Genomic DNA, 24,532 nt, shown 5'->3' with positions numbered 1-24,532 from the left:
AATCTCACACGCCTCTTTATTTTCACAGGCACGGTCTAGCTATTAAAATAAACGTATAATATTGAATATTAACAAGTACGTATGAATTTGAATATGCTTCTAGTATGGGGGGAGCTGGTACTCAAAATGGATCTATACATTCTACTGACTGTAATTTTACTAGATTAATCGATCATGGAGACAAACAAGAATTGATAAACTGCATGTATAATGAAGATTTTAATCTTTTTCACGATTTGGTTTGAGATCGATCTTTGTGACAACAACAACAACAAAAAAAAAGTATATGAAAGAGAGCTCTTAAAATAGATATTTTTTATTATTTTTTTTCTTCAAAGATCAAAACAAAAAAAAAAGGCATTCTACGCAAATCAGAGCTTGACAGCAAACCATGTTCTTCTAGCTTTCTCTTTAAAATCTGCAAAATAAGGACATTTGAGAGCACACTGCAAAAAGAAGAATCTGTGCATGTTCTTGGCAGTCCCGCATTGGTGGCTTGTAAAGGACTTGAAAACAAATTCAGCACATTAATAGGGCTGTAATCCTACCAACCCTTGTTTAAGTGCATAGTGCCATGTCAATAAACAGAGCAGCAGCTGTGCACAGAAATGTTCACCTGTGGGTGAGCAGGAGCAGGGCAATACCGAGCATGAGAGGTTACTCACAGTCAGACACACCTGCTGCTCTACAGCTGCTTTCCCTCAACTGTGGGGCAAGGTTGTGTGTGTTTGGCTGTAGGCCCATGATTTTCTTATCTGTTAATCTGCTGGCATTAGATTTTATTTAAAGATCTCTGGCTGGCTCCTCAGGCAGGAATGGGACAGGAAATGTGCTTCAGCTAGTCCTTGTAATCGCTTCTGTGAACAGGGAATTGAGCCTATCAGATTTAGAACAAATCCACGTTAAGAGAGTTTAGCAACTGCACCTGTTGTGATGAACCATCTAGATGAGGATATGGAATGCTTTGTTGAAATAATTGTCTCCCATCATGATGCCATTTTGACAAAGCAACTCGGTAAGAGAAAAATCACACCTTCTCACCGCTACTGTTTCAGCAGTGAATATTATTGTCACCACTACTAATAACGTTTCAAGGTTATCTACAATGCATTCTGGAAAACAGCTGAAAAGGTGCCAAGTATTTAAACTGTTGCCTCCCAGGAGCACCTTTAAGCCAGTTCACTATCAACATATTTCTGTGCCAGTTCTCTGATCTGACACATCTATCTTTTCTCTGCTGCCACTAATAAGAAAAAAAAAAAATAATAATAATAAAAAAATCCAAAGTTCATCTACTGTAATGAAACAAACAAACAAACAAACAAAAATATCTGCAGGAGTAGTTGCTGCAGTCATTGTCACAGCAGGAAAGAGAACACTGACTTCTTTCACTGAACCTGGTGTCTGACTGAGGAAGTCACTTCATGTATGGCACGCTGGTATTTTTCTGAGGCTTCTTTAAACTCAGCCAGATGCTCCTCATAGCTTCTCACGGCAGCCAGGAGCTGATTCCTCTCCACAGCTCCCAGAATGGCATGCAGGATCATTTCAATGCCGAGCCCAAGAATGGTGATGCTGATTCCCCCAAGAACGGATGCCCCGATCTGGGCAAGGAGGCTGACGAGTTTGCTAACAGTGAGAGTTATAAGGTTGGAGCCAATTAGCTTGATAGCTACCATCCCAGCTGTAGAAGTTGCTTCTCCGAGAATGATGGAAAAAACTCTATGGGCTATTGCAAGTTTCTCCAGTTCAGGCTCTTTGATGTCATACAGCTTCTGGTATAGCACAGGCTCTAGCTTCTCCTTCATGTCACTATCAATCTTCTGCACCTGACGCTGAATCTCACTCATCGCTTGAATGATAATGTCACAGTTTTCCTTGACAGTGCTGCTCTCTCTCATCTTGATGTGGCTAATAGTACATCCCAGGTGTGTATTCAGAACTCCAGCCAGCTCATTTGTTGCATGGAAATTCATGGACATGCAGTCAAGCAATTCCTGGTGCAGATGGATCAATTCTTGTCGTCTCTTGGGGTTATCTGGATAAAGGAGGTCACTCAGCGCCATTCCTCAGAAGTCAGCTACTTCAAGAGATCAAAGAAAGTTCTCACTGTTTACACCCATAGTCCCAGCCCTTAAAAAGCAGTGAAATGTAAGCTGCTTTGTCCCTGCCCCACCGATTCTTTTTATACTCAGCAAATCAAATCCCAAAACATAGCTTGTAAATCTAGAAATCTTAAACATTGATTCATATCATTAGCCAAATGATTGCAAAAGGACCTTATGAGACATGAGAGCAACAAAAACAGCTAACAAACATGTAATTAGCATATTGTTACAATGAGCATGGGTCTTTCTTCACCTAGGAAACTGCAGATGGTAGAAGCAGAACTCGTTTACTAAAAAACAGAACAAGCTCATCTAGTCAGCAAAGTCTAAAATAAGCTGTGGAAATGAAAGGCCTGTTACCGAGACACTTTTGTATCAGCCTATTTTTTTCAGTCAGTGGCATCTAATTTTTAAATGACTGTGATGATTGGTGGAGCGTGCACAGTCTGTACCAGTGTAAGGGTGTTTAAAGCCACTTCTTGCATTTAAGAGGAAATGTTACCATACAAGACATTTGTGTGCATGCTAATCAACTCACATTTGGGAATTCAAAGAGAACGGCAAAATTATCTATCCCAAACGCATCCTAACCTATTGCACCTTACACACAGCTCCAACTGTGTTTTCTTCCCTGATAATTTACTCCCTTTTCCCTCATTGATTCTTTCTTCAATATTCCTAATCACATCCCCTTCTAATGCTGTCATTGAATCCCCGTTGTTTTTTCACTGGTGAATGTCAAGCATTACCTGCCTGACAAGATACGGCGTCCAAAGTGACTGAGTTATCAGTGATTGTGGAGTTACTTCTCATCTCTAAGCTTCTATAATCAACCCCGTGCCACTTTCTCTTAACCCATCACCAGCTGCAAAGTAAAAATGCTTTAGCATGATTTTGACTTAGATGTGTGCATCTTACATTGCAACAGGGGCAGATTATGGAGGAGTAGGATGACTGGTTTCTTGTTGGTACTTTCATTTTCTCAACCCTTTTATTGCAAATCTGGGCCAACTTCATGCGTTACTTTGTGTTTTTCCAAGATAAGTCCTTTCTTGCTCTTGGTGCCTACACACCACAGCTATAGGTACAAATAGTTGTGTGTAGGAGACTAGCTAGATTTTTCTTCTTAAAAGATTCATTTGTGTCATTTTGGTCCTCTGGAGTTCTTGCATTATCTGCTAACTGCAAATCAACTGGCACTGACCCAGCTGTATTTCACTAAACACACCCTCCCCAACAAGATCACTGTAGAAACAGAATGATTTCAGCAGTCCTCTAGACAGCTTTTAGTCTCAGCTTTGAAATACAAACCAGTCTGAAGGGATATTTTTTCCACAGTGTTTTGCACAGCAGTGTACATTTCTTTCAGCCGCTTACCTTGCATCTCTGTTAAGAGAATAAACTCTTTAACTCATCTTTCTTCAAGCTGGAGCAAGCAAAGTTCGTATACAGTAAAAGTTTGTGATTTTCAGGAGACATAAAACCCTGCCAGTATAATTTCATATCAGCTCTGCCTCTGGGATGTTGGTGGCGTGCTCTCTGACTCAGTGTTATGTTAATCCTTTCCACTCCAGTGACGTTTTGTTGAAAGGCCATTTGTTTATGCTCATTTGCAGAAATTGAGACGAAAAAATATTCCAAAAGGAACGGCACATCAGTGAACATTTTACATACTAGAAAGCTGTGGAAGAGACTTGGAACATCTATTCTGTCTGAATCATTCTTTCATCTTCCTGTGACTGCTGTTGATTTTATGTCCTTTAAACCTAAAACAGCCTCTTACTCTTCACATTAACACTTTTTCCAATTTTTACATTTGTTTTCTACAGTTAGGCAGACACCACATATATCTCTGTATTTCTGCTTATTTCTCGAGCTCCCCAGAGATTTTTCCCAGAGGATTTTCTAGTTAAACATTTAGACTGCCTACCTGTTTTTGCCTGAGTGCTCCTGCAATCGGATGAATGCGTACAGGACAGTGATCTCATCCTCTTTCCCCTGTGTTCCTCTGGTGGTTTCCAGCAGCATCTGATGAGTTAGGAATCCAGAGCTGGGCTTCAGCTGGGTCCTGTTGCCTGCCTGCTTGTCATCAATTTTATTATGTGATGTTTACCCTGATTTTTCTCATTTTCTTCCTCGTTTCCCCTTCCTTCCAATTTTAACTCAGTTTATTTGATGCTACTTCAAAATTGTTATTTCCTCCTAAGGCCACCTGTTCCTGAAGAGAACAAGTACAGCATGAATGTGTCTGCCTATGACAGAGGTACCTTCACAGGTACCTGCAGCCAGGGCTGGAAGGGGAAGGTATTACTTGCTGTTCTCAGGATATAAAACATGTTGGGAAGCACTTTTCATTTGTATGGGTACAAGATTTGGTTTCATATAGGGATTTATACATTTTCTGTTTTTGAAATAATGAATTGTTGTCATGACTGGTTTTGTACACCTGTGAATTATGGAAGAAAAGTTGAACAGTCCCACATAAATACAAAAAACCAGCACTGACAGTGAAATCAGTACAGGCTTCATGTGTGCCAGCAAAACAAAATCTTGTAGTTCTGCATTCATCCAGGTTAGACTTCTTCCAAGCTCTGATCCTTCAAAAGATGGGCCTCCTGCCCACAGGCATCTGGTTGCCAGTGTTGTCTCCTCAGGAGAGAGTGGTTCTAAGATGAAAGAGCAAGATAAAGCATAAAATGAGTAAACTGCAATTTCCAGCTTCTTTTCCCATGAAAAAATGAGCTATTGTAGTCAACCCAGAAATAGAGTACCAAACCCCACTTGTTTTCGGAGCTGTAGAGAGGAGCCAAGGCAAGGAGAATGTTTTTCACTTCCAACTCTCAAGGAATGCTTGCAATGTTTAGCCACTGTGTGAACTGACAGACACGGGTCACTTCACAGCAAGCACTAGCCTGAGAAAAAACACTGCATTGCTCAGCCTTCAATTGCTTTGCCTGTTGCATGTAGATGACTCATGCATTTGACTCTGCTGTGTCCATTCCCCCTCCCCAGAATACATTTAATTCTGTGCAGACCCACCAGTACATACAAACCAAAGGGTTCTATTTCTAAGGACGATGTAAAGTAGATTGTTTGATAGGACTTCCATACATTCACCAATAAACATCAAAAAGGAGAGAATAATTCATTTACACTACTTCTGTTGCTTTTCAGATGACATGCTGAAGGTCAGATCTGTAATTCCTGCATCCACAAGAATAACTACACTAGCAGCTGTTTACACCACATTTTGCCGGCCTGCTTGGTAAGACCCCTTCAGAGGCTAACAAAGAGCCTTTTCTAACTCTGAACGCCTGGAGGGAGGGTCAGGTAGTTTGATAATTTGTAATACTAGTTTCAGAAATGTAACATTCTAGATGAAAATATTTTCACTCCCCCACCCATCCACCCTTCCCTGTCTCCTGGATTTCTTCTGTTTCCTTTTCAGAGCCAAACCCTCACTCCGGAAATGTTAGCCTGCCTCGGTCTTCAGAGTGATAAAGAAAGGATCTTTACAGCCTGCGAGAATCTGTATGACTTAGTATACATCTGTGTCTCTTCAACCAATATAATATTCAAAATCCTCAATCATTATCTTGGCACTGAATTCACCATCTTGGTAGTAAAAGAAAACTTTAGCATTAAAGAGAATCTGCAGCTCCTGATCAATGCTTTGAAAGAGATGAAAGCCACAATGGGATATGATAAAGATGAATACATAGACCCATCATTTTATTCTAGAATGTCTCAGTCCATGGACACCTTGCAGGACAATGTGGCACCAGTACAATGTCATTATAAAAATTATAGTTTTGCTGTAAGAAGCCTGGTGTATATATATGTTGGAATGAGTTTACAAACAGATAATTTCCCTGACACAGTAGAGGCTGCTGTTCATCAGTTACTGAGTTCACCTGCTTTATCCCTCCATGTATCAGAACTTCTCTTGGACTATGCTGATATCGCTAAGATGCTGCAACAAAATGAGCCACCGACCACCACGGTAAGCAGATCCTCCTCAGGTGAAACATCACAACAGCTCAGACTTTGTTCTCTACCCTCCTCCTCTTTAATTTTCATACGGACCCTCCTTCGAGGACAGAGAACCATAAAGAAAAGCCTGGAAACAGCAGCTGACTACTTAGAGGAGGCTTGTAGAGTGCTGAAGCCACCTTGTGAAGCATTCCATAGCTGCGCTAGAAGGCTGGATTCCTGCGTCCCAGCAATAGCAGAACACATGTACTGATGTGTTAGAAGTTCATCTTGATTCCTTTAACCCTCGATGGAAAGTTTGAGGAAAGTTTGAGCATGTCCGTACAACACATATCTGCAGCAGCTGCTTCTGGTTCTCTCTGTAGTTCTTTCTGAAATCTATACTTCGTATCTCCGAGCATTTAGGCGTCAAAATAAAGTTCTGTTGGTAAATTATTTGAAGTCACTGGTAAAGCAAAAACAACAAAAATGTGGTGTGAAATATAAATACAAAATAAGCTTATAGTAAAATAGTTCTGTATTAAATCTGTTCTAAATGTGCGGACAAATACGCCTCAGGATTTCAGGAGCAGTAGTTCAGCTGGACAGAACATGCTACTACATATCAGACGATGATGGTCTCTGCCATTGCATATGCCTAAATCTGGTACCTGCAATGCTGATACTCAAGTTACTCCTTTTAGTCTACCCAAAACAAACAAACAACCAAACAAAAAAAAAGACCCCCACATTCCTTAGGTATCTACATTTCTAATGCTCAGGTGCCTGAAGTTCTGCACTCCTTGCCACAGGATTTCCAAGGGAATGGCACCTCCAAGCTTTCATGGAGCTGCTCAGAGAGTAAAGCAGTTCACCCAGGGGCTTTTGAATATCCTTACCTTTAATTAATAAGCTGGTCAGCGACTTGTGCAGTCCTCTTATATTCAGATCTCATTTGGATCACTAACGTGTTGCTTACCACTTTGGAGAGGTGATGGTGAACACAGCTTCCTGCCAAGTTCACGGGTGACTGAGAGGTGTTACCACTCAGGGGTCATTTATGAAACATATCAGTGAGTTTCAGTTCAATTATCTGGTGACTCCACTGCAAAGTTAAATCACCACAGCTGGTCTCCTGACCATAGCCTCAGCCCAGGCCCAAGGGGTGAGGAACCAGGGGTGAAGAAGTAGGGTAGGCATATTGGAAGGGGGATTTTGCAGGCAGAAAATGTTCTTTATCTTTTCCACATTGTTATGTTTTGGGGATGGAAGAACTTCATAGCTGCTCCAGTTTGGGCATCTAAGGCCCCAAAACTGGTAAGTAAACACATAGAAGTTCAACCCCCAACATTAGTCATTGCAGAGCATTGAAGCAAAAAGACAGGTAAATACATTTCAGTCACATCCAACAACCATGAAGAGAGCAGTGGGTTCCACAGGCTCTCCTTCATTTCAATGTATAATAACCAACGGATATTCATCAGCCACTAGAGGACAGTTATGAACACATCACCTGCCTGACTTTTTCAAAAGAAATGCTAAAGGCAAACATAGAACCTGAAGACAGGCCTGACACCTCCTGTGACCCTCTGCTGCTAAGTTCACGTCTCAAGGAAGATTTATGCTTCTGTCCTCTACGTGTGAGATGTAGACAGTCAGTTTGAGATGAGAGCTATCAGATGGCTTTGGTGTGTGGGATCATGTACTGGGGAAAGGCTGCTGTGCTGCTGCCATAGCCTTGGCTGTCTCCTGGGACACAGCACTTACAGGAGATATGTAAGGAAGCACACTTACCCACCACAGTCTACCACCATGGTGCCTTCTCCATCACACAGCCAGATGCTCTCTCACTAAAAACAAAGTTACTAAGAGATCTGTAAAAATGTTGTTAAAGTCATGTGTGTCTTTCCTGAATGCCCAAGGGACAAACTACCTACAGTGAATGATGTCACCGCCATGCTCTTCATTAAGGCCATAGATAAATGCCCTTCTGTCTGAATGAGTCCAGGGAGTGTCTGCTTTGATGAGCTAGGCTGAATGACCCAGTTTCATCTGGAGAGCTGCAGCTGAAAGCAAAGGAAGTGATGAACCTTCTCTAACAACAGTAACTCCAGCAACTGATTTCCTGTCTATTTTTCTGTCTTGATAATCAAATGCATACATCTGGATGTAGCTGGAGAATCAGTCATTGCTTAGCCAAGCACAAGAAAACTCCAACTACACCGGGAAGAACAGCAGAGGCAGAGGCAGTAGAACCACTGTTCTTGATTCTTGAAGCTGAAAAAAAGTGAAGAGAGCAGTCATTTAGGCCTCCTTCATCTAATCAGAGCTTCCTGCCCTTGCTAACACAGCATTTGCCCCAAAGAGACACCTTCTCCAGTCTACCTACTATTCTGGCTTAGGGCAAAAATTTTCATTCCTGAATGATTGTTTTGTACCCAGAGGATGAATTGACACACTGTTTTCCAAACAGACAAAAGCAGGTGTCCCATATTGGTGGAGGACTCTTAGAAGAACAGAGCTGTGGAACAGACCTAATGTGGTCTTCCAGCACAGAATAGTTACCTCTGTAGCCAAGAAACTGACAGAATGTGCTTTTCCAGTCAGCACCTCTCCTCTCTTCTGCCACAGGAGAGAGAACAGGACTAAAGCAACAGTATCACAGAATCACAGAATCACAGAATTTTCTAGGTTGGAAGAGACCTCAAGGTCATCGAGTCCAACCTCCAACCTAACGCTAACAGCCCTCCACTAAACCATATCCCTAAGCTCTACATCTAAGCGTCTTTTGAAGACTTCCAGGGATGGTGACTCCACCACTTCCCTGGGCAGCCTGTTCCAATGCCTCACAACCCTTTCTGTAAAGAAGTTCTTCCTAACATCTAACCTAAAACTCCCCTGGCTCAACTTAAACCCATTCCCCCTCGTCCTGTCACCAGGCACGTGGGAGAACAGGCCAACCCCCACCTCTCTACAGCCTCCTTTAAGGTATCTGTAAAGAGCAATAAGGTCACCCCTGAGCCTCCTCTTCTCCAGGCTGAACAAGCCCAGCTCCCTCAGCCGCTCCTCGTAGGACTTGTTCTCCAGGCCCCTCACCAGCTTCGTCGCCCTTCTCTGCACCCGCTCAAGCACCTCCATGTCCTTCTTGTAGCGAGGGGCCCAAAACTGAACACAGTACTCGAGGTGCGGCCTCACCAGAGCTGAGTACAGGGGGACGATCACCTCCCTAGCCCTGCTGGTCACGCTGTTCCTAATACAAGCCAGGATGCCGTTGGCCTTCTTGGCCACCTGAGCACACTGCTGGCTCATATTCAGCCGACTGTCCACCATCACTCCCAGGTCCTTCTCTGCCTGGCAGCTTTCCAACCATTCCTCTCCCAGCCTGTAGCTCTGCTTGGGGTTATTGCGCCCCAGGTGCAGGACCCGGCACTTGGCCTTGTTAAACTTCATGCAGTTGACCTCAGCCCATCGGTCCAGCCTATCCAGATCCTCCTGCAGAGCTTTCCTACCCTCAAGCAGATCGACACACGCACCTAACTTGGTGTCATCTGCGAACTTACTGAGGGTGCACTCGATGCCCTCGTCCAGATCATCGATGAAGATATTAAAGAGGACCGGCCCCAGCACCGAGCCCTGGGGGACGCCACTAGTGACTGGCCTCCAACTGGACTTGGCTCCATTCACCACGACTCTTTGGGCCCGGCTATCCAGCCAGTTTCTAACCCAACGAAGCGTGCGCCAGTCCAAGCCAAGAGCAGCCAGTTTCTTGAGGAGAATGCTGTGGGAGACGGTGTCAAAAGCCTTGCTGAAGTCAAGGTAGACCACATCCACAGCCTTTCCCTCATCCACCCAGCGCGTCACTCTGTCATAGAAGGAGATCAGGTTCGTCAGGCATGACCTGCCTTTCATAAACCCATGCTGACTGGGCCTGATCGCCTGCTTCCCCTTCAAGTGCTGCATGATGACTCTCAGGAGGATCTGCTCCATGAGCTTTCCTGGCACTGAGGTCAAACTGACAGGCCTGTAGTTTCCTGGGTCTGCCCTCCGGCCCTTCTTGTAGATGGGCGTCACGTTTGCTAGCCGCCAGTCGATTGGGACCTCCCCCGATAGCCAGGACTGTTGATAAATGATGGACAGCGGCTTGGCCAGCTCCTCTGCCAGTTCCCTCAGTACCCTTGGGTGGATCCCATCCGGCCCCATCGACTTGTGCACATCTAAGTGCCGTAGTAGGTCACCAACCAGTTCTTCATGGATAATGAGGGCCACATCCTGCTCCCCATCCCCTTCCACCAGCTCAGGGTACTGAGTATCCAGAGAACATCCGGTATTGCCGCTAAAGACTGAGGCAAAGAAGGCATTGAGCACCTCCGCCTTTTCCTCATCTCTTGTAACTAAGTTTCCCCCCGCATCCAGTAGAGGATGGAGATTCTCCTTAGTCCTCCTTTTTGTGTTGATGTATTTATAGAAACGTTTTTTGTTATCTTTAACGGCAGTAGCCAGATTGAGCTCCAGATGAGCTTTGGCCTTCCTAATTTTGTCCCTGCACAGCCTCGCTACTTCTTTAAAGTCCTCCTTAGTGGCCTGCCCACTTTTCCAAAGCTTATAAACCCTCTTTTTCCTCCTAAGATCAAGCCACAATTCTCTGTTGAGCCAGGCCGGTCTTCTTCCCCGCCAGCTCGTCTTTGGGCACGTGGGAACAGACCGTTCCTGCGCCATTAAGACTTCCCTCTTGAAGAGCGCCCAGCCTTCCTGGACCCCTCTGCCCTTCAGAACCGCCTCCCAAGGGACTCCACCAACCAATGTCCTGAGCAGCTCAAAGTCAGCCCTCCGAAAGTCCAATACAGCGGTTTTACTGGTCCCCTTCCTGGCCTCGCCAAGAATAGTGAACTCCACCATTGCGTGGTCACTCTGCCCTAGACAGCTCCCGATGATCACGTCCTCCACCAGTCCTTCTCTGTTTGTGAAGAGAAGGTCTAGCGGGGCACCTCCCCTGGTAGGCTCACTGACCAGCTGTGTCAGGAAGCTATCTTCCACGCTCTCCAGAAACCTCCTAGACTGCTTTCTCAGGGCTGTGTTGTGCTTCCAGGATATGTCAGGGAAGTTGAAGTCCCCCACGAGTACAAGAGCTGATGATTTTGCAACCTCTGTCAGCTGCCTGTAGAATTCCTCATCCGTCTCCTCATCCTGGTTCGGCGGTCTATAGCAGACCCCGACCAGGACACTAGCCTTGTTGTCCCTGCCGATCCTAACCCAAAGGGACTCGACCTTGTCATTCCCAACCTCGAGTTCTACAGCCTCGAAAGACTCTCTAATATAGAGAGCCACACCACCACCCCTTCTATGCTGCCTGTCCCTTCTATAGAGCTTATAGCCAGGCATTGCAGCACTCCAGTCATGAGACTGGTCCCACCACGTCTCCGTGATGGCAACCAAGTCGTAGCCTGCCTGCCGCACGATGGCTTCCAGCTCCTCCTGTTTGTTACCCATGCTGCGTGCATTGGTGTAGATGCACTTCAGCTGGGCCATTGCCTTATCCTCCGGCCTTGCCATTGTTCCCCCCGGCACAGCCCCAACAATCCTAGCCTCAGCCCCATCCCCCTTCCTACCTAGTTTAAAGCCCTCTCAATGAGCCCTGCCAGTTCCTGGCCCAGGATCCTTTTTCCCCTAAAAGATAGGGACCCGTCTGCGGCCATCAGGCCAGGTGCTGAGTAAAGTGCCCCATGATCAAAAAACCCAAGATTTCTGCGTTGGCACCAGCCCCGGAGCCACGTGTTTAACAGGTGGGCTTTCCGTGTCCTCTCTGAACTCCTCCCTGCCACCATAGGGATGGACGAAAACACCACCTGCACTCCCGCTCCATCCACTAACCGACCCAGCCCCCTAAAGTCCCTTTTGATAGCCTTGAGGCTTCTCTCTTCGATGTTATCACTGCCCGCCTGGACTATCAAAAGGGGGTAATAGTCAGAGGGGCGTACCAGGTTAGGAAGCTTCCTGGCAACGTCCCTGACCCTGGCCCCAGGGAGACAGCAGACTTCCCTACGGGTAGGGTCCGGCCGACAAATAGGGCCCTCTGTTCCCCTAAGAATCGAGTCACCAACAACAATAACCCTCCTGTCTTTTTTGGTGGAGGCAGTCCTGAGGCGCGGAGTCGACCTCCTCGCTCCAGGCATCCTCCTGGGAACATTTGCTACCTCTTCCTCACACACCGGCCTCTCAATCTCTAGGGCCTCAAACCTGTTGCGTAAGGGCACCTGGGAAGGTGGGGCCGGAAGGGGAGAGCATCGCCTGCGATGTCGAGCAGGGACCTGTTTCCATTCCTCCTCAGCTCCCAGATCCCCTCCCTCTGCCCGACGGGGACAGGGCAGGGGGTCCGCCCCCATTTGGGGAGTCTCACCTCGGCACCTCCCCTTGAGGCCCCGCAGGGAGTTACTCCAGAAGTCTATCTCCCGCTCACACTCCCTGATGGCCCTCAACCTCTCCACCTCCTCCTTGAGCTCCGCCACCATGCGGACCAGGTCATCCACCTGCTCGCACCTCACGCACGCAGTTTCTCTGCCTCCCGCCGATGGGAGCAACAGGCTCAGACACTAGTAGTTTTGTTTATATTTACCTGAGCTTGCCAGAATAGTGGTGGATCAAAGTCCAGTGTAATCCTGAGCCCTGCAGTGTAGCTGCCTTGCAAGCCACCAGAATAATACCTGAATTCAGGCTGCCTGCAAATCTCATCTGCCATTGCAATAGGGATGCTGGGGTCCCAGCACATGTATCCTGCAACATTCTTGCAATGGTAGATGGGATAAGTGGACGCCGAAAAGAACCCTGAGATCTGTTAGGTAGCGGGTGGATTAATCATCAGTGAGCTGTAGGGTCTCACAGGTTTCATGACAAATGGGTGAAAACTAGGTCATGTGGCTCTCACAAGCAAACACAGGAGGTAGGCTACAGATTGGACATTGTGTGTGGCCCTGTATATGTACAGCTGATGAGGGCTGATTGGGGTACTTGAGAACAGACTGTCCTGCATCCCACCTGCCCAAAGGGACGATATGCAGTACCTTCCAAGAGCTGGCAGTGGTACTTGCTGAAATTCCCCACAGAATGCAGGTGCAGCCGGTTGCCATACTCTGTCCGGAAGAAGTTTTTGACAACGAACACCTCATAAGGGGGAATGAGGACTTCCTTCTCAGATGTGTAGTAAGAAAAGCCTTGCAGAGCTGCTCCCAGGCAAGTTGTCACTGTGAACAAAGTTTCATTTCCAAACTTCTGGGCTTCATTCCAGAGGCGAGATGTAGAGGTGAAACGGCCAAATCTCACTCTTCTGCCTACCATGGCTTCAATATGTAAGTCTTTTACACCCCTATGCACTCGGTAGCACTTATGTTTCCTCATGTTCTCCTTGCTGCTCTGCCATTGCTTCACTATCTGGATAGCAGTCGTTAGGTAAAAGTGAAAATATTTGAAACTGAAGTTGTGTCTGTACTGCTCTGGAGAGCTTCCTGCTGTGGATGTGGCCCAGTTCAGCTGAGAGTGCAGGGAAGAATTCATGGTGTAAGCCATGAGGACTATGGCGTGACTCTCCTGCATTTCCCTTAAGAGACCTACAGGGCTCTTTAACAAAGCCTCCTGAGCCTTCTTCCAAAGACTGAAATAGTTTTTATTAGCAGCTATTTCCTTATGGAAATAGTCTCCTCTCTCCAGTTCTTCCATCACCTGCTCTCTGCACCCCAGGTACTGATCGTCAAAGGAATGTAGAGCCATATCCATCATAAGTTGGGACACAGACTGCAAATCAAAAAAAAAAAAATAATAATAAAAATGAAGGCTAGCATCAGAATTATGATTTTTTTTATGTATATCTGTAGATGCAAGACAGGTTTTTCCCTACCGCCTCTTTTATTTTTTTTCAATACTGGCACAAACAAACACACCAGGCAGGCATCTTCAACAAGCCCTTGCTGAGCAACAGCAGGTCAAAGCCCCACCTCAGGCAAATGCCAACCAGAATGCTAGAGTTCTTATTTTATGGCAGTCATTAACATTAAAAACTTCAGAAGATACATTAAAAACTTCAGAGAGCAAGGGGATAGAGACAATAAGACTGACCCATAATCCATGTATTTCAATATTCTGTTTATGAATATTAAGTGATTTTGAAGAGAGAAAGAACGAACAACACAGTATTCTGGGGTGGTGAAACCTACACACATCTCAGGGGTGAATTTCTTCTTTCTGTCTTATAATACCTCTTGGACATGTTCTGGCTCCAGAGCGTAATGTTCAACAAAGACAATATAGTAGTACTGTGCCAGGACTTTTACTTATCCAGTTTCTTTCAATAAGGCCAGCTGGACTTGTCATGTAAATAAACATTAAAAACACAAGTAAGGATTTAAATAGAAGGATGTTATAAGAGGAAAATAATTTATAATATAATCTGTGAAACACCGCACTAATTTTCTGTTTTTAGTATTTTTAATTAATAAAAACCCTGTGCAATAACACCTAAGAAATGGTATGTTTGATGACAGCTCTTTTCCCTTTTTGATCTCTTAGTGGGCTAGTCAAGTACTATAGCCAGTTGATAGTTGAACTCTGCAAGTAGATACTCACTTCATCTCAAGTATTCATCCTAGACACATAACTAAATTGGTAGCTTTCTCTGAAGTTAGAATGGCCCATAAACTATAGAGGGATTCATTTTATTTCTTCACAGTACTGTAATTTCTCTGAGGGGGAGCTAAAAGACACTTTCAAGGAATAGGGCAATATGGTCACTGCCTATCCAACAACACACTGTTGTTGTCAGAGTCTCAGATGAAACAGGCTGGAAAAGGAGAGGAGCAGTTCTATGAGACCCAATCCAATGCTCCTTAAAAAAATCATACTTAACATTTATTTAAAAAAAAAAAAAAAAAAGTTTTTATTTCAGTGGGATAAGTGATTTCACCATTTCAAACAAAGTACGATGTTTACCCCTCTTACCAGTCTTTGCAAGGAGATCAGCAACAGAAGGCTGGCCAGCAGATGTACTGACATCCTAGAGTCCACCCAAGACATTATAAAGAACGTTGAGCTGAAGCAGAGAACACCTGCATCTGTTTCTTTTCCTTTTTTCTTGAATTCTGAAGTTTCTAATTTGCACTCACATTTTTGTGACAATTCTTCAACCAAGGATTGTTTGGTAGATTCTTAAAGCAATTCAGAGGTCATTAATCAATCCAGACAGGTAGATGTGGAGCCATAATCCATAGGAAAGGGTCTAGAAGCATTGAGACCTCATGAGTTGTTTCTTCACTCCAACTTTAGCTGGTGTAGATGCCCTTTGCCTTGATATTGCTTTTAATTCTAAGGTATCTTGCACTCTTGTTCTTGCAAAGAGGAAGAAAACTCTGACTTGGATAAGTCTAAGGGAGTTCTTTCCTGAGGACTGTATGTGAAGATGAGGTGGGGAGTACTCCCTACCTAAGAGCTTAAAAAGTCCCCTTAATGAAGTGCTGAGCTCTGATAAAGCCAACACAGAAATGCATGGTAGGTTGGGATCCCATCTGGAAGCAGAGATAACATAACTGTCACACTCCTCCTTAGTTCCTCCCAGTTCCTAATAGTGTGCTACCAATCCTCCATTCATATCACTACAGAGTGGCCCCTTGTTGAACTGTTTAAATGGGTACGCTCAGAATAAGGGCATAAATCCATATTCTACACCAAAACTAATCCCTCTCTACTGGCCACTTTCCAGTTATTCTTCCAATCAAAGGGCAATGAGCTACCCACATGCAAAGACCCATGGCCTCTGACAATATTTCTGCACAGAAAAACAGCAAAAAGGAGTCATCAGGGCCTCATTCTGTGACACAGAGAATTGAAGCTTGCTTTTCATTACCTGCTAGTGATAGGTTGGTCAGAGAGATTTTGAAGAGAGGCACCTGCAGTCATAGTGTGATTCCATGGAAAAGGCAGCACCTGTGCAGCTGCTTGTTTTCTGTGGACAGAGAGCATTTGCTGAAACAGCATGAGGGATGACAAAAAGGTCTCATACTGGGTTGCCTAAACATGATCTATAACACTGCACTAACTGATTCTGATTCTGAGTGACAGTATCTGCAGCCACTGGTGGCATAAGATGACATGAAAGATGATGCAAAAGTTGGACATGAAGGATGATGCAAAGAGATAAATTCAACCTATCCACTTCTCCTTGGAATTGCCCCATCACTTCGGGCTGTACTTCAGAAAGCAGTTCTTCAACTGGCAAAGTGAGTGCAGAGAAAGGGTTGTGAATTTATTCAGAGGCACCTCCTCTCTTGTTTATGTAGAGATAAAAAACAGCTAACAACTGTGAAAGGCTCCAGTGGGAAATTCAGTCAGGAAAAACAGCCACTCTAGAATGTGAGAGTCGCTATCAGTCCAAATGGATATAATTCAGTTGCAGATCATGTCTCTTGACTTTTTTTTTTCCTGTCCTTTTAGCATATGATGCATTATGAAGAGAATGAGGAAGGAAACCCACTCACTGGCTTTGCATTTTAAAATCCTTCAAAAGTAACGTAGGGTACTGTCTCATGACCTTAAATACAATGGCCATAAGATGGCAGCAGAGGATGTGTAATGGCATTTAAATGTGCCTTGAGCAGGTGAAAATCGAGTTCCTTCAATCCAACATTATATTTGTAATCTGAATTGTACACTCAACTCTCCAAAGGCCATTCTGACTTCAGCCTATATAAAGATCTGGTGACATAGAACAGATTACAGGACCAAGGCCTTAATGTTCGCCTTCCCAGAATAAATAAATAAATAGATAGATAGATAGATAGATAGATAAATATCAAAAGGAAGATACAAATATAAAACTAATAGAAAGATGCAAATACACACAGGATAATTTTAACAAACAAAACTATACAAAAACAATGAGCCCTAACATTAGTACAGCAGATATTAAGAGCTCATTAATCTCTACTAATCTTCCTGATGAAAATTTTGCTGCTTTCAATGAGCACTTTGTTCATTTTTAATAGATGGCATTCAGAGGTGAGTCTTGTTGTGAGCAGTGAAGCTCCATCAGTTTATGCTAAAAGAGGAATCAGCCTCAGGTACTTGATTGAGACAAGCAGGGGTAATTATTAATGTTTTCTCCTTGGCCAAGGTCAGTATAGCCAATGCAAGTCATGACAGCTTGCCAAATGAAGGCTGTCACACACACATCAGCACTGGGGCAAGGTCATTTAGAGAAATGCTGAACTCAGTAGATGGTGAATCAGGAAAAGCTTGGTTCTCCTCTCCCTTACTGTCACAGTGTACCGGAATTGTGATCTGAAATTCAGTGTAGTCACTTCTGATTCACTTTGGAGCACAGGAGGGGAGAAGGAAGCCTCATGCATCTGGATCCTGCTCTTCAGGGTTAACAAGAGCAGGCTTTATCTTCTGGACATCTCTTTAACTGCAGATATAGGTCATACAGAGGAACAGAGAGAAGCAGCACAACAACCTGCTTTATGTAAGCAGTATTTATTGCAGTCAGTAGCTGGGAACGGCTGCACCAGATTACATGGAAACAGAGAGATTTGGTCTTCCTCAGTCTCCTGTGGTTCGGCAGTCCATATTGTTGGAGATGGGATCTGCCATCTACCTCTCAGGGAATACAAGATGACAGACCATGTCAAGAGAAGCTGTGCAGAAAGTTGCTGACATGCAATATTCATACTGGGAGACAGAACAAAGTAGTGCAGATGGAAGACTATATATATATGCACATGTATATGTTATATATGTATATACATCAGAGAGAGAGAGACAAACTGCCTTGTATAAACAAAATGTTGGCCCAACTTCAATCCACTATTGAAATGCTTTATTTTTATTTCATAAGGTTTATTTTTTGTTGTTTATTTGTTTCTTTTGAGAGCTATTTTAACACATTTAGATTCAAGCATCAATGCTAAAGCATCAGAGGAACAGATTTGTTGTTTCTGCTTGGGTATATCCAGCTTCACTGGAAATCAATTGTAGCAAAAACAAGAAGAGATTTCCAATTCACTTTTCATGGTCATTGATTGTAGCATACAAATGGAAAGGCTCATCCAAAAGGACTCCTCAAACACACTTTTTCAGATTTAAACATTGATGCAATACAGGCAGATTTTGTGACAGAATAATCAGAGGAGTGTACTGAGACATGATTTCTGGCTATGTAAGAGCATTTACAAGGGAAACAGGTAAGACAGTCTTCTCAACAGTGAAAATACCATGAAAGTCAATTGAATAGAAACATTTTTCATGAAAGCAAGAAAGATAATGCAACCTAGAGAAGTGGGATAACTATTGCCTTGTTTTTTTCAGCTGGCTAGGAAGACAATTGAAGAAGGTCCCAGTCTATCTTCCCTCCTTCCCACCCACAACCTTCTTCCTGCTGAGAGGTTCAGAGTGGTCCTAAGCCAGATGAACAAAGTGATCATCCCATCCTTAGTATCTCCCAAAGAAATGGTTGTAGGCCATGAAAAATCCTATTTGGTCAGACAGATAATCACAAGGAGGGTAGCTTTCACAACGCTCATGCATCTGCTCCATTGGGGTTTTGTAATGCATAAAGTACCTGGAGTGGACAAAGAGAAAGATGCTGTTCTGCATATTTAGTCAATGGAGTTGGAGAGGTTTCATAGCCCAATACCAGCAGGAGAAGAGTGATTCCCCAGGGTACTTCTCATTGTGAGTTAGATACCTATTTACATGGGGATAGACCTCCTTGAGAAATGCTGAGGAAAGTTGGAATTGAACCCATCTTAAAGCAACTGCTCTTGAAGTTTTATCAGGAAATGAGACCACAGAAGCAATTAGTATATTTTTGTTTGGTTGTTTTTTGGCCCCAACCCCATTCCCCAGCTATCTGGCAATTTATTTTTTTATTATTATTAAAAAAAAAAAAAAAAAAAAGAAAGTTATTATTTATTTTATAATTAATTTATTTTATTATTTCTTTTTTACCTTTATTTGTGCCCAGTTTCTGCTCATTTTCCCACTAGATACTCTTTTCCCTTAGTATAAGCAGTTTTCCCTCATCATTCTCACTTCTATTGTAGACAGCAACCCTTTCCCCTCACAGTTCTTGTCCTGCCATACTGAGCAAGCCCAAATTTTTTAGTCTCAGCTACACAGTAGTTTCTTGTAGCAGAAGCTACTTTTATGATGACCCACCTGTAAGGGGGCGGTCAGTGTAGTCAGCAGAGTTGCTACTTCTGAATTTCATCTTGTTTTTAATCACTCCAGGTTTCAACATCATTCAGTTCCCCTGCTACCATGCACTGATCCTCTTCTCTACAGATAGGACCTCCCACTTTTCTGTCATCTAAAAACTACATCATCTTTCCAGTCCAAGACAGATCAAATAATAATTCTTTTTGACACGGGCCTACATGAGACAGCAGCTTAACAACTTCTAGGAAACGTGAAGAATATTCTTGCATGAGCTCAAATTTCTCCAAGTGTTTATATCCAGGATTTCTCCAAATCTTTGTGCCTAGAATTTCTGCACAAATGGATATAGGACCTGCAGCTTCAGATTTAGCTTAATCACTACAACAGAGCTGTGCTTCTTTTGTATGGAGGTAGAGGTAGTGACCAGGACTCTGTGATGCTCATTATCCTGGAATTTGGATCTAATGTCCCTGTAGGTTTAAGCAGCTTCTAACTTGTACCCTGTTGTCCCCATGGCTAGCCCAGAAAGCTAGTACTGTCCTCCATGGGAAGGAATAACAAAGTCTAGCTATAAGCTCCCGAAAGGATATTTATGAGGAAAAAAAAAAAAAAAGAGCCATTTATCTGTCACTGTCGGTCTCTTAATACGTTATTGTTTCTACACATGATGTGTAGATGTGTGGCAAATGATGAATACTTTGCCATGGCCCCCCACCTTCCCACCCCTCTTCAGAACAGGTTCAGAGTCCAGCTCTCAGCCTTACTCATGCATCATTACCGTTCGTAAAAGTCAGATCTCTTCTGCCTCTTCACAAAGGCATTGGCAACTTCCTTTTTAATCTTGATGCCTACCAAGAGAGAATGCAGCAGGTTAGAGATGCAGGACCACTGACTACAGAAATCAGAGATCAGTCTACACTCTGAAAATGGACTGTTTTATTTCTTCGTAAGGAGGTAACTTCTGCAGCCAGTCCTACCTGCCCCACCCCACTGTCTACTCCAAGATTTGACAAGTGGGCTCACTCCTCACCCCAACCTGCCTGTCTACATGGAACAAGGGCTCTTCTGTCTTAAACTTCATTCCCTTATCATGTAGCATAATATCATAGAATCATACAATTATTTAGGTTGGAAAAGATCTCTAAGATCATCTAGTTCAACCTTTATATGAGTCCACAGCAAATTTACAGAAGGCAAAGTCATGACAGAATAAGATACGAACAAGAAGAAAATGAAGGAAATGGCATCCTGTCTCCCTAGTGCAGCTAACTTCAGTCTTGGCTTGCTTTCTATAACCTGCCTCAGACCGAGTGATGTGGGACAGGAGGCACCAGACCTTGAAATACCTGTAATTAGCCATACGCTACAAACAGCACATGGAACTGCTGATGCTCACATGTGCACAGCTCCATGGAAAGTGAAAGGTATGAAATAACAAAAGTAAATGTTACACAAGGAGAAATACACCCAGGACATGCACATCCCAGTGTTCAGGCACCTGGAGAACATGAGAGGTCTTTTTGCCATGTCAGCATTCACCCCTGGTCTCTACTAACACACCTTGTCAGCACAAATTTCTTATTTGCCCCCTTGGATTTGTGGCTGTGCAAACAAAGAAGGGTTGTGGAGCACCCCACAAGCAGGAGCTAAAGCCACCTCACTGTCCCCAGCCAGGACTGAGCACAGCACAGCCTCTCTCTGTGAGATGGGCCCACAACCGCAGAGGTGTGCGTGAATGCTGGCACACTGGCAACTCCAGCAGCTGCACACCAGCATGTTTCAGCAGAGAAACTGGGAAACTATCAGTGTCACTGAGGGAATGCAATTTCTAAGAGACAGTGGATTTTGTGCCCTTCCAACACTGTGGGATGTTTGTTTCTGCTTAGCTGGTGAGACGTGTCCCCTCACCAGCATGCTGGGTTTACTCAGGATCCAAATATTGACTGCACAGAAACTGCCAGTTAATGACTTGTCAGAAATCACCGCCTTTCCCTGAACACTCGTTTTGTGTGTGCTTTTTTTTTTCTCTCTTTCCCAAATGATGTTTTTATTGGCTGACTGGAGAAATACCAGCTTTCATGCTCACCAGCAGCAATGTTATCCTTCAAGGTGTAAAAAAGGAGGGACAGAGAAGATCAAGGGGGATTTTCCATGCAGATTTCTGTCAGGATCAGCTTGCCGTGAAACCTGTGGACATCCCAAGGCATGCAAATCTCTATGTACTAGGCAACCTGACAGAGGAGAGACTACAATCCTCAGCTGCAGCCAAGTAAGGGACTTGCTTTCAGGTATTAAACCTTTCTTCTCTGTGATCCTACGCACTAGACTGGCTGAGCAGCAGATCCCCCAAAAAACAGTGCTTGGAAACCCTCAGGCAGGTTCTGATCTCTTGAGAGGCTGGGGACACAGCAGTCCCTTTGGAGGGGTCCCTGAGGGCAGATCAGAGAAGCATGGAGACCAGTCATGTTACTCCATCCACATCACCCTCTGTCATGGAGGGGAGGTGCAGCCAGCCACTAACAACCTGCAGGGCTCATGTCTTGCCTCAAGGGTTGTGGAGATAGAGGCTATGGTTCTAGTACAGCCAGAGTGATATTCCCTTGCCAGTTCAGCGAGGCTGACCCCCCTTGTGCCTCCCGCCCTGTGGCTGTGAAAGGCAGCCCCTCCATTTGCTGCACATGCTCCTGCACCTCAGGGGTGGCGGTGCTGAGGGAGCAGAAGGGGAGCAACTAGAGGGAGTCAACACAGTTCTTGTTCATCCCTTCAACTCATCAAAGGGAAGAAGAGAGGTGGATGCAGGGGAATGGAGCTAAGAGTCATTACAACAATATACTCACTGGCAGCACTGGGAGGTCCTGAGGGGCCTTCGGGATCTGTAAGACAGACAGACAGGAGAGTTTGCATGTGACGTCTGCTCTTCTGGTCCACTCTCTACCTGAATCCCTCTTTCTATTGAATGGATCCAGCTTCCCCCTTTTCCAGAAGGTCTGTCCTTCCCAGAAAGAGTTTTATCAACATCCAAAATTCAGGGATGGATTTCTCCACCACAAAATTCACTCATTATGCCTGGATTCATTTAAATTCAACTTCTCTAAACAAGGTCAAATGACACAATAACCATGCAACTACTGTGGAAGCTGGAGGAAGACCTTCTTTTTTCTTCCTCCCTACCCTTGCTAGGAGCAGAGACAGTTGGAGCTCAGGGACCATTTGAGCAAAATCCCCGATTTGGACAGAATCAGAAGATAGCTGAGCATCTCGTCTTTCTTTTGAAAGAGTGTTTTCCCTGACTCTAGGAAGAAATCACAAGCTGTTAATAGGGAAGAGAAATAGAGGTGAAAATTAAGAAAAACTCTACCCTCACAGCTTTGCAGCCTAGGGTTGGAGTATCTGGCTCACCAACGACCTCCTTCCCTCTCCCCTAAACAACAATAGATTTACACAATGTATTTCTGTTTTCATTTCTAAACTTAATTTTTAATGCTGTCTGCAAAAACCCAAGCAACACGTCATCTAAGAGAAATGTTAGGTCTCCTCTTCATCTTGGCTTTCCCACACTGGACTGTTTCACAATTATTTTTTTTCTTCCGGTCTTTAACCATATTTTTCTTCAACAGTGTTTGTTCCATCCAAGCTCCTTGGCATAAGCATACTCATGGGCAGAAAGAGGACTGTGGAGACCAAAAAATAACAACTCTGCTTAAACAAAGACTTTGTGAGAAGGGGTGTGTGTAGTTCTATTTTTAAGCAATGTATATATTCCTTGGATTTCAAAAACGAAAATAAAAATTAGAAGTTTCTCCAAAATTATTAAGCAATCTGGAACATAACAACAACTGGGAAAAACAAAAACAAACAACAACAAAAACATAGAGATACACTCAAGAGCGAGAAAGTGAACAAGAGACCAACAGGGGGAAAACACAGATCAAACAAAATATATGAAATATATTTGCCAGTATTGAATCATGTATCTGATGCCAGGGACTTAATGAAAATTAACTTTGAATGAGATAATACAGGCAAAAACAGGGCCCCTTCCTACTTGGCTTCTCTTTTCCTGCTGTCAGGAGAAAACACTTGCTGTTCCTGATCTTTTGTCCTTTCCCTCTCTCTTCAACTAAAGAGTTGTCACTGCATTACTGTCTCTTGATTACAAAATCACCATGGCTAAATCACCTGTGTTTTTATTCAATGAGAAGGCTTCCAGTTTTTCTAACCATCAATACGAGGTTTTTCCCCTCCAGAGTTCTCCACATCCTACATTTTTCTGCAGGTGATGACTTGACTCAGTGCCTATCTCCGTGATCCCACGGCACCCCAGTGCTGGCAGGTATTAAATCCTCCTCACTGTGATTGACACAACTCTTGCCTGCAGCTCACCCCAGGGCTGGGTTACCCAGTGACTCCAAACTGAGCATCCAGCCTACCTTTGCCAGGTCACCTAAAAGCTTCAACATGTTAAAATAGTTGGAATTCTCTGCTGCAATGCAATGGTGCAATCCTAATTTTTTTGACCACTGGAACAAAGCGCCCAGTAGGAGATAAGGCTGCCTAACCCCAAGCCCTGTTTTTAATTTACAGCTGCCCCTCAGAGACCTGAGGTTGTGCAATGACCCATGGCGCTGCCTCCCCCCAAAACCTTGCATCTCTCCCAGGGTAGAGGGAGGCTCCCTGGGGGCTGCAGCTCCAGCAGCTTTCCTAAGGAAGGCATCCTCTTACCTTTTTCACAGCAGCACAGCGCTGCCAGGGCCATAGTCAAGACGAGCAGTGCCAGCAGACTCCTCATGTCGTCTTTGGCTGCGCTACTCTTCCTACACACAGAGCGTTCCTGGAGGATACCGTGGCTCTCTGGAGCTTGCTTTCAGGCAGCACTTTATATCCTGTGATAGCCTGGAGAGATCAGGGCTCTGGCTTGCGTTCCTGTGTCTGAGCTCCAAAACAAAGCCCGTCCTTTGGGCCAGGAGACATCAGGTCCTGGCAGCCTGTTGCATTAAAGGGGACTTATCAGAGCCAAATGTTTGCCTGTTTCAGAGCCTCGGTGAGGACTTTCACTGAGACATTTTCACAAAGTAGAACATATTTACTAAAGTGACAGATATAACATATTTGGCATTGCTGTTGATAAACACACTGAGTGCAATAGCACTAATATAACAGTGCTAGCAAATGGCTGTCCTGGGTACTTCTCACCAAAAGCTGAAGGCACAGAGATTACCAAGAAGGTGTTCCTTGTCTTTGTGGAGGAGAAAGAAGCA

The 24,532-nt window shown here is 44.3% G+C and overlaps 3 protein-coding genes across 10 annotated transcripts; all 3 read right to left on the bottom strand.

Moving 5' to 3' along the window:
• LOC311429754 (single-pass membrane and coiled-coil domain-containing protein 3-like) lies at window positions 1-4,418 on the bottom strand. Of its 3 annotated transcripts, none has more exons than XM_084505952.1 (2): window positions 4,039-4,418; window positions 1-2,083 (listed from the first exon to the last, which is right to left on the bottom strand). In XM_084505952.1, exon 2 carries the CDS (start codon window positions 2,064-2,066, stop codon window positions 1,389-1,391), a length of 678 nt encoding a protein of 225 aa, XP_084362078.1. In that variant the 5' UTR covers window positions 2,067-2,083; window positions 4,039-4,418; the 3' UTR covers window positions 1-1,388. The 3 variants fall into 3 exon arrangements, with proteins under 3 accessions (XP_084362078.1, XP_084362079.1, XP_084362080.1); XM_084505953.1 differs by having other exon boundaries at window positions 1-2,080; XM_084505954.1 differs by lacking the exon at window positions 4,039-4,418 and adding an exon at window positions 3,486-4,031.
• Window positions 4,419-4,491: 73 nt separating this feature from the next.
• Window positions 4,492-15,933, bottom strand: ART4 (ADP-ribosyltransferase 4 (inactive) (Dombrock blood group)). 6 transcript variants are annotated; one of them, XR_014688377.1, is made up of 5 exons: window positions 15,063-15,925; window positions 13,136-13,862; window positions 8,242-8,357; window positions 6,281-6,546; window positions 4,492-4,774 (listed from the first exon to the last, which is right to left on the bottom strand). XR_014688377.1 is itself a non-coding variant. In XM_084505946.1 (4 exons), the coding sequence occupies exons 1-3, from the start codon at window positions 15,135-15,137 to the stop codon at window positions 8,266-8,268; spliced, it is 894 nt and encodes a 297-aa protein (XP_084362072.1). In that variant the 5' UTR covers window positions 15,138-15,891; the 3' UTR covers window positions 5,809-6,546; window positions 8,242-8,265. The 6 variants fall into 6 exon arrangements, 2 of the variants coding, with proteins under 2 accessions (XP_084362072.1, XP_084362073.1); XR_014688379.1 differs by lacking the exon at window positions 4,492-4,774 and adding an exon at window positions 6,980-8,146 and having other exon boundaries at window positions 5,809-6,546; window positions 15,063-15,891; XR_014688378.1 differs by lacking the exon at window positions 4,492-4,774 and having other exon boundaries at window positions 5,809-6,546; window positions 6,980-8,357; window positions 15,063-15,895.
• Window positions 15,934-17,572: 1,639 nt separating this feature from the next.
• On the bottom strand, window positions 17,573-24,532 carry LOC311429755 (osteocalcin-like). The gene is made up of 4 exons (XM_084505955.1): window positions 23,997-24,532; window positions 22,112-22,147; window positions 20,053-20,122; window positions 17,573-18,675 (listed from the first exon to the last, which is right to left on the bottom strand). Exons 1-4 carry the CDS (start codon window positions 24,061-24,063, stop codon window positions 18,546-18,548), a joined length of 303 nt encoding a protein of 100 aa, XP_084362081.1. The 5' UTR covers window positions 24,064-24,532; the 3' UTR covers window positions 17,573-18,545.

Source organism: Aythya ferina, assembly GCF_964211825.1.
Source record: "Aythya ferina genome assembly, chromosome: 1".
Classification (NCBI taxonomy): Eukaryota; Metazoa; Chordata; class Aves; order Anseriformes; family Anatidae; genus Aythya; species Aythya ferina.
The sequence above is the reverse complement of the archived record's forward strand: the minus strand, read 5'-3'. Positions and strand labels throughout refer to the sequence as shown.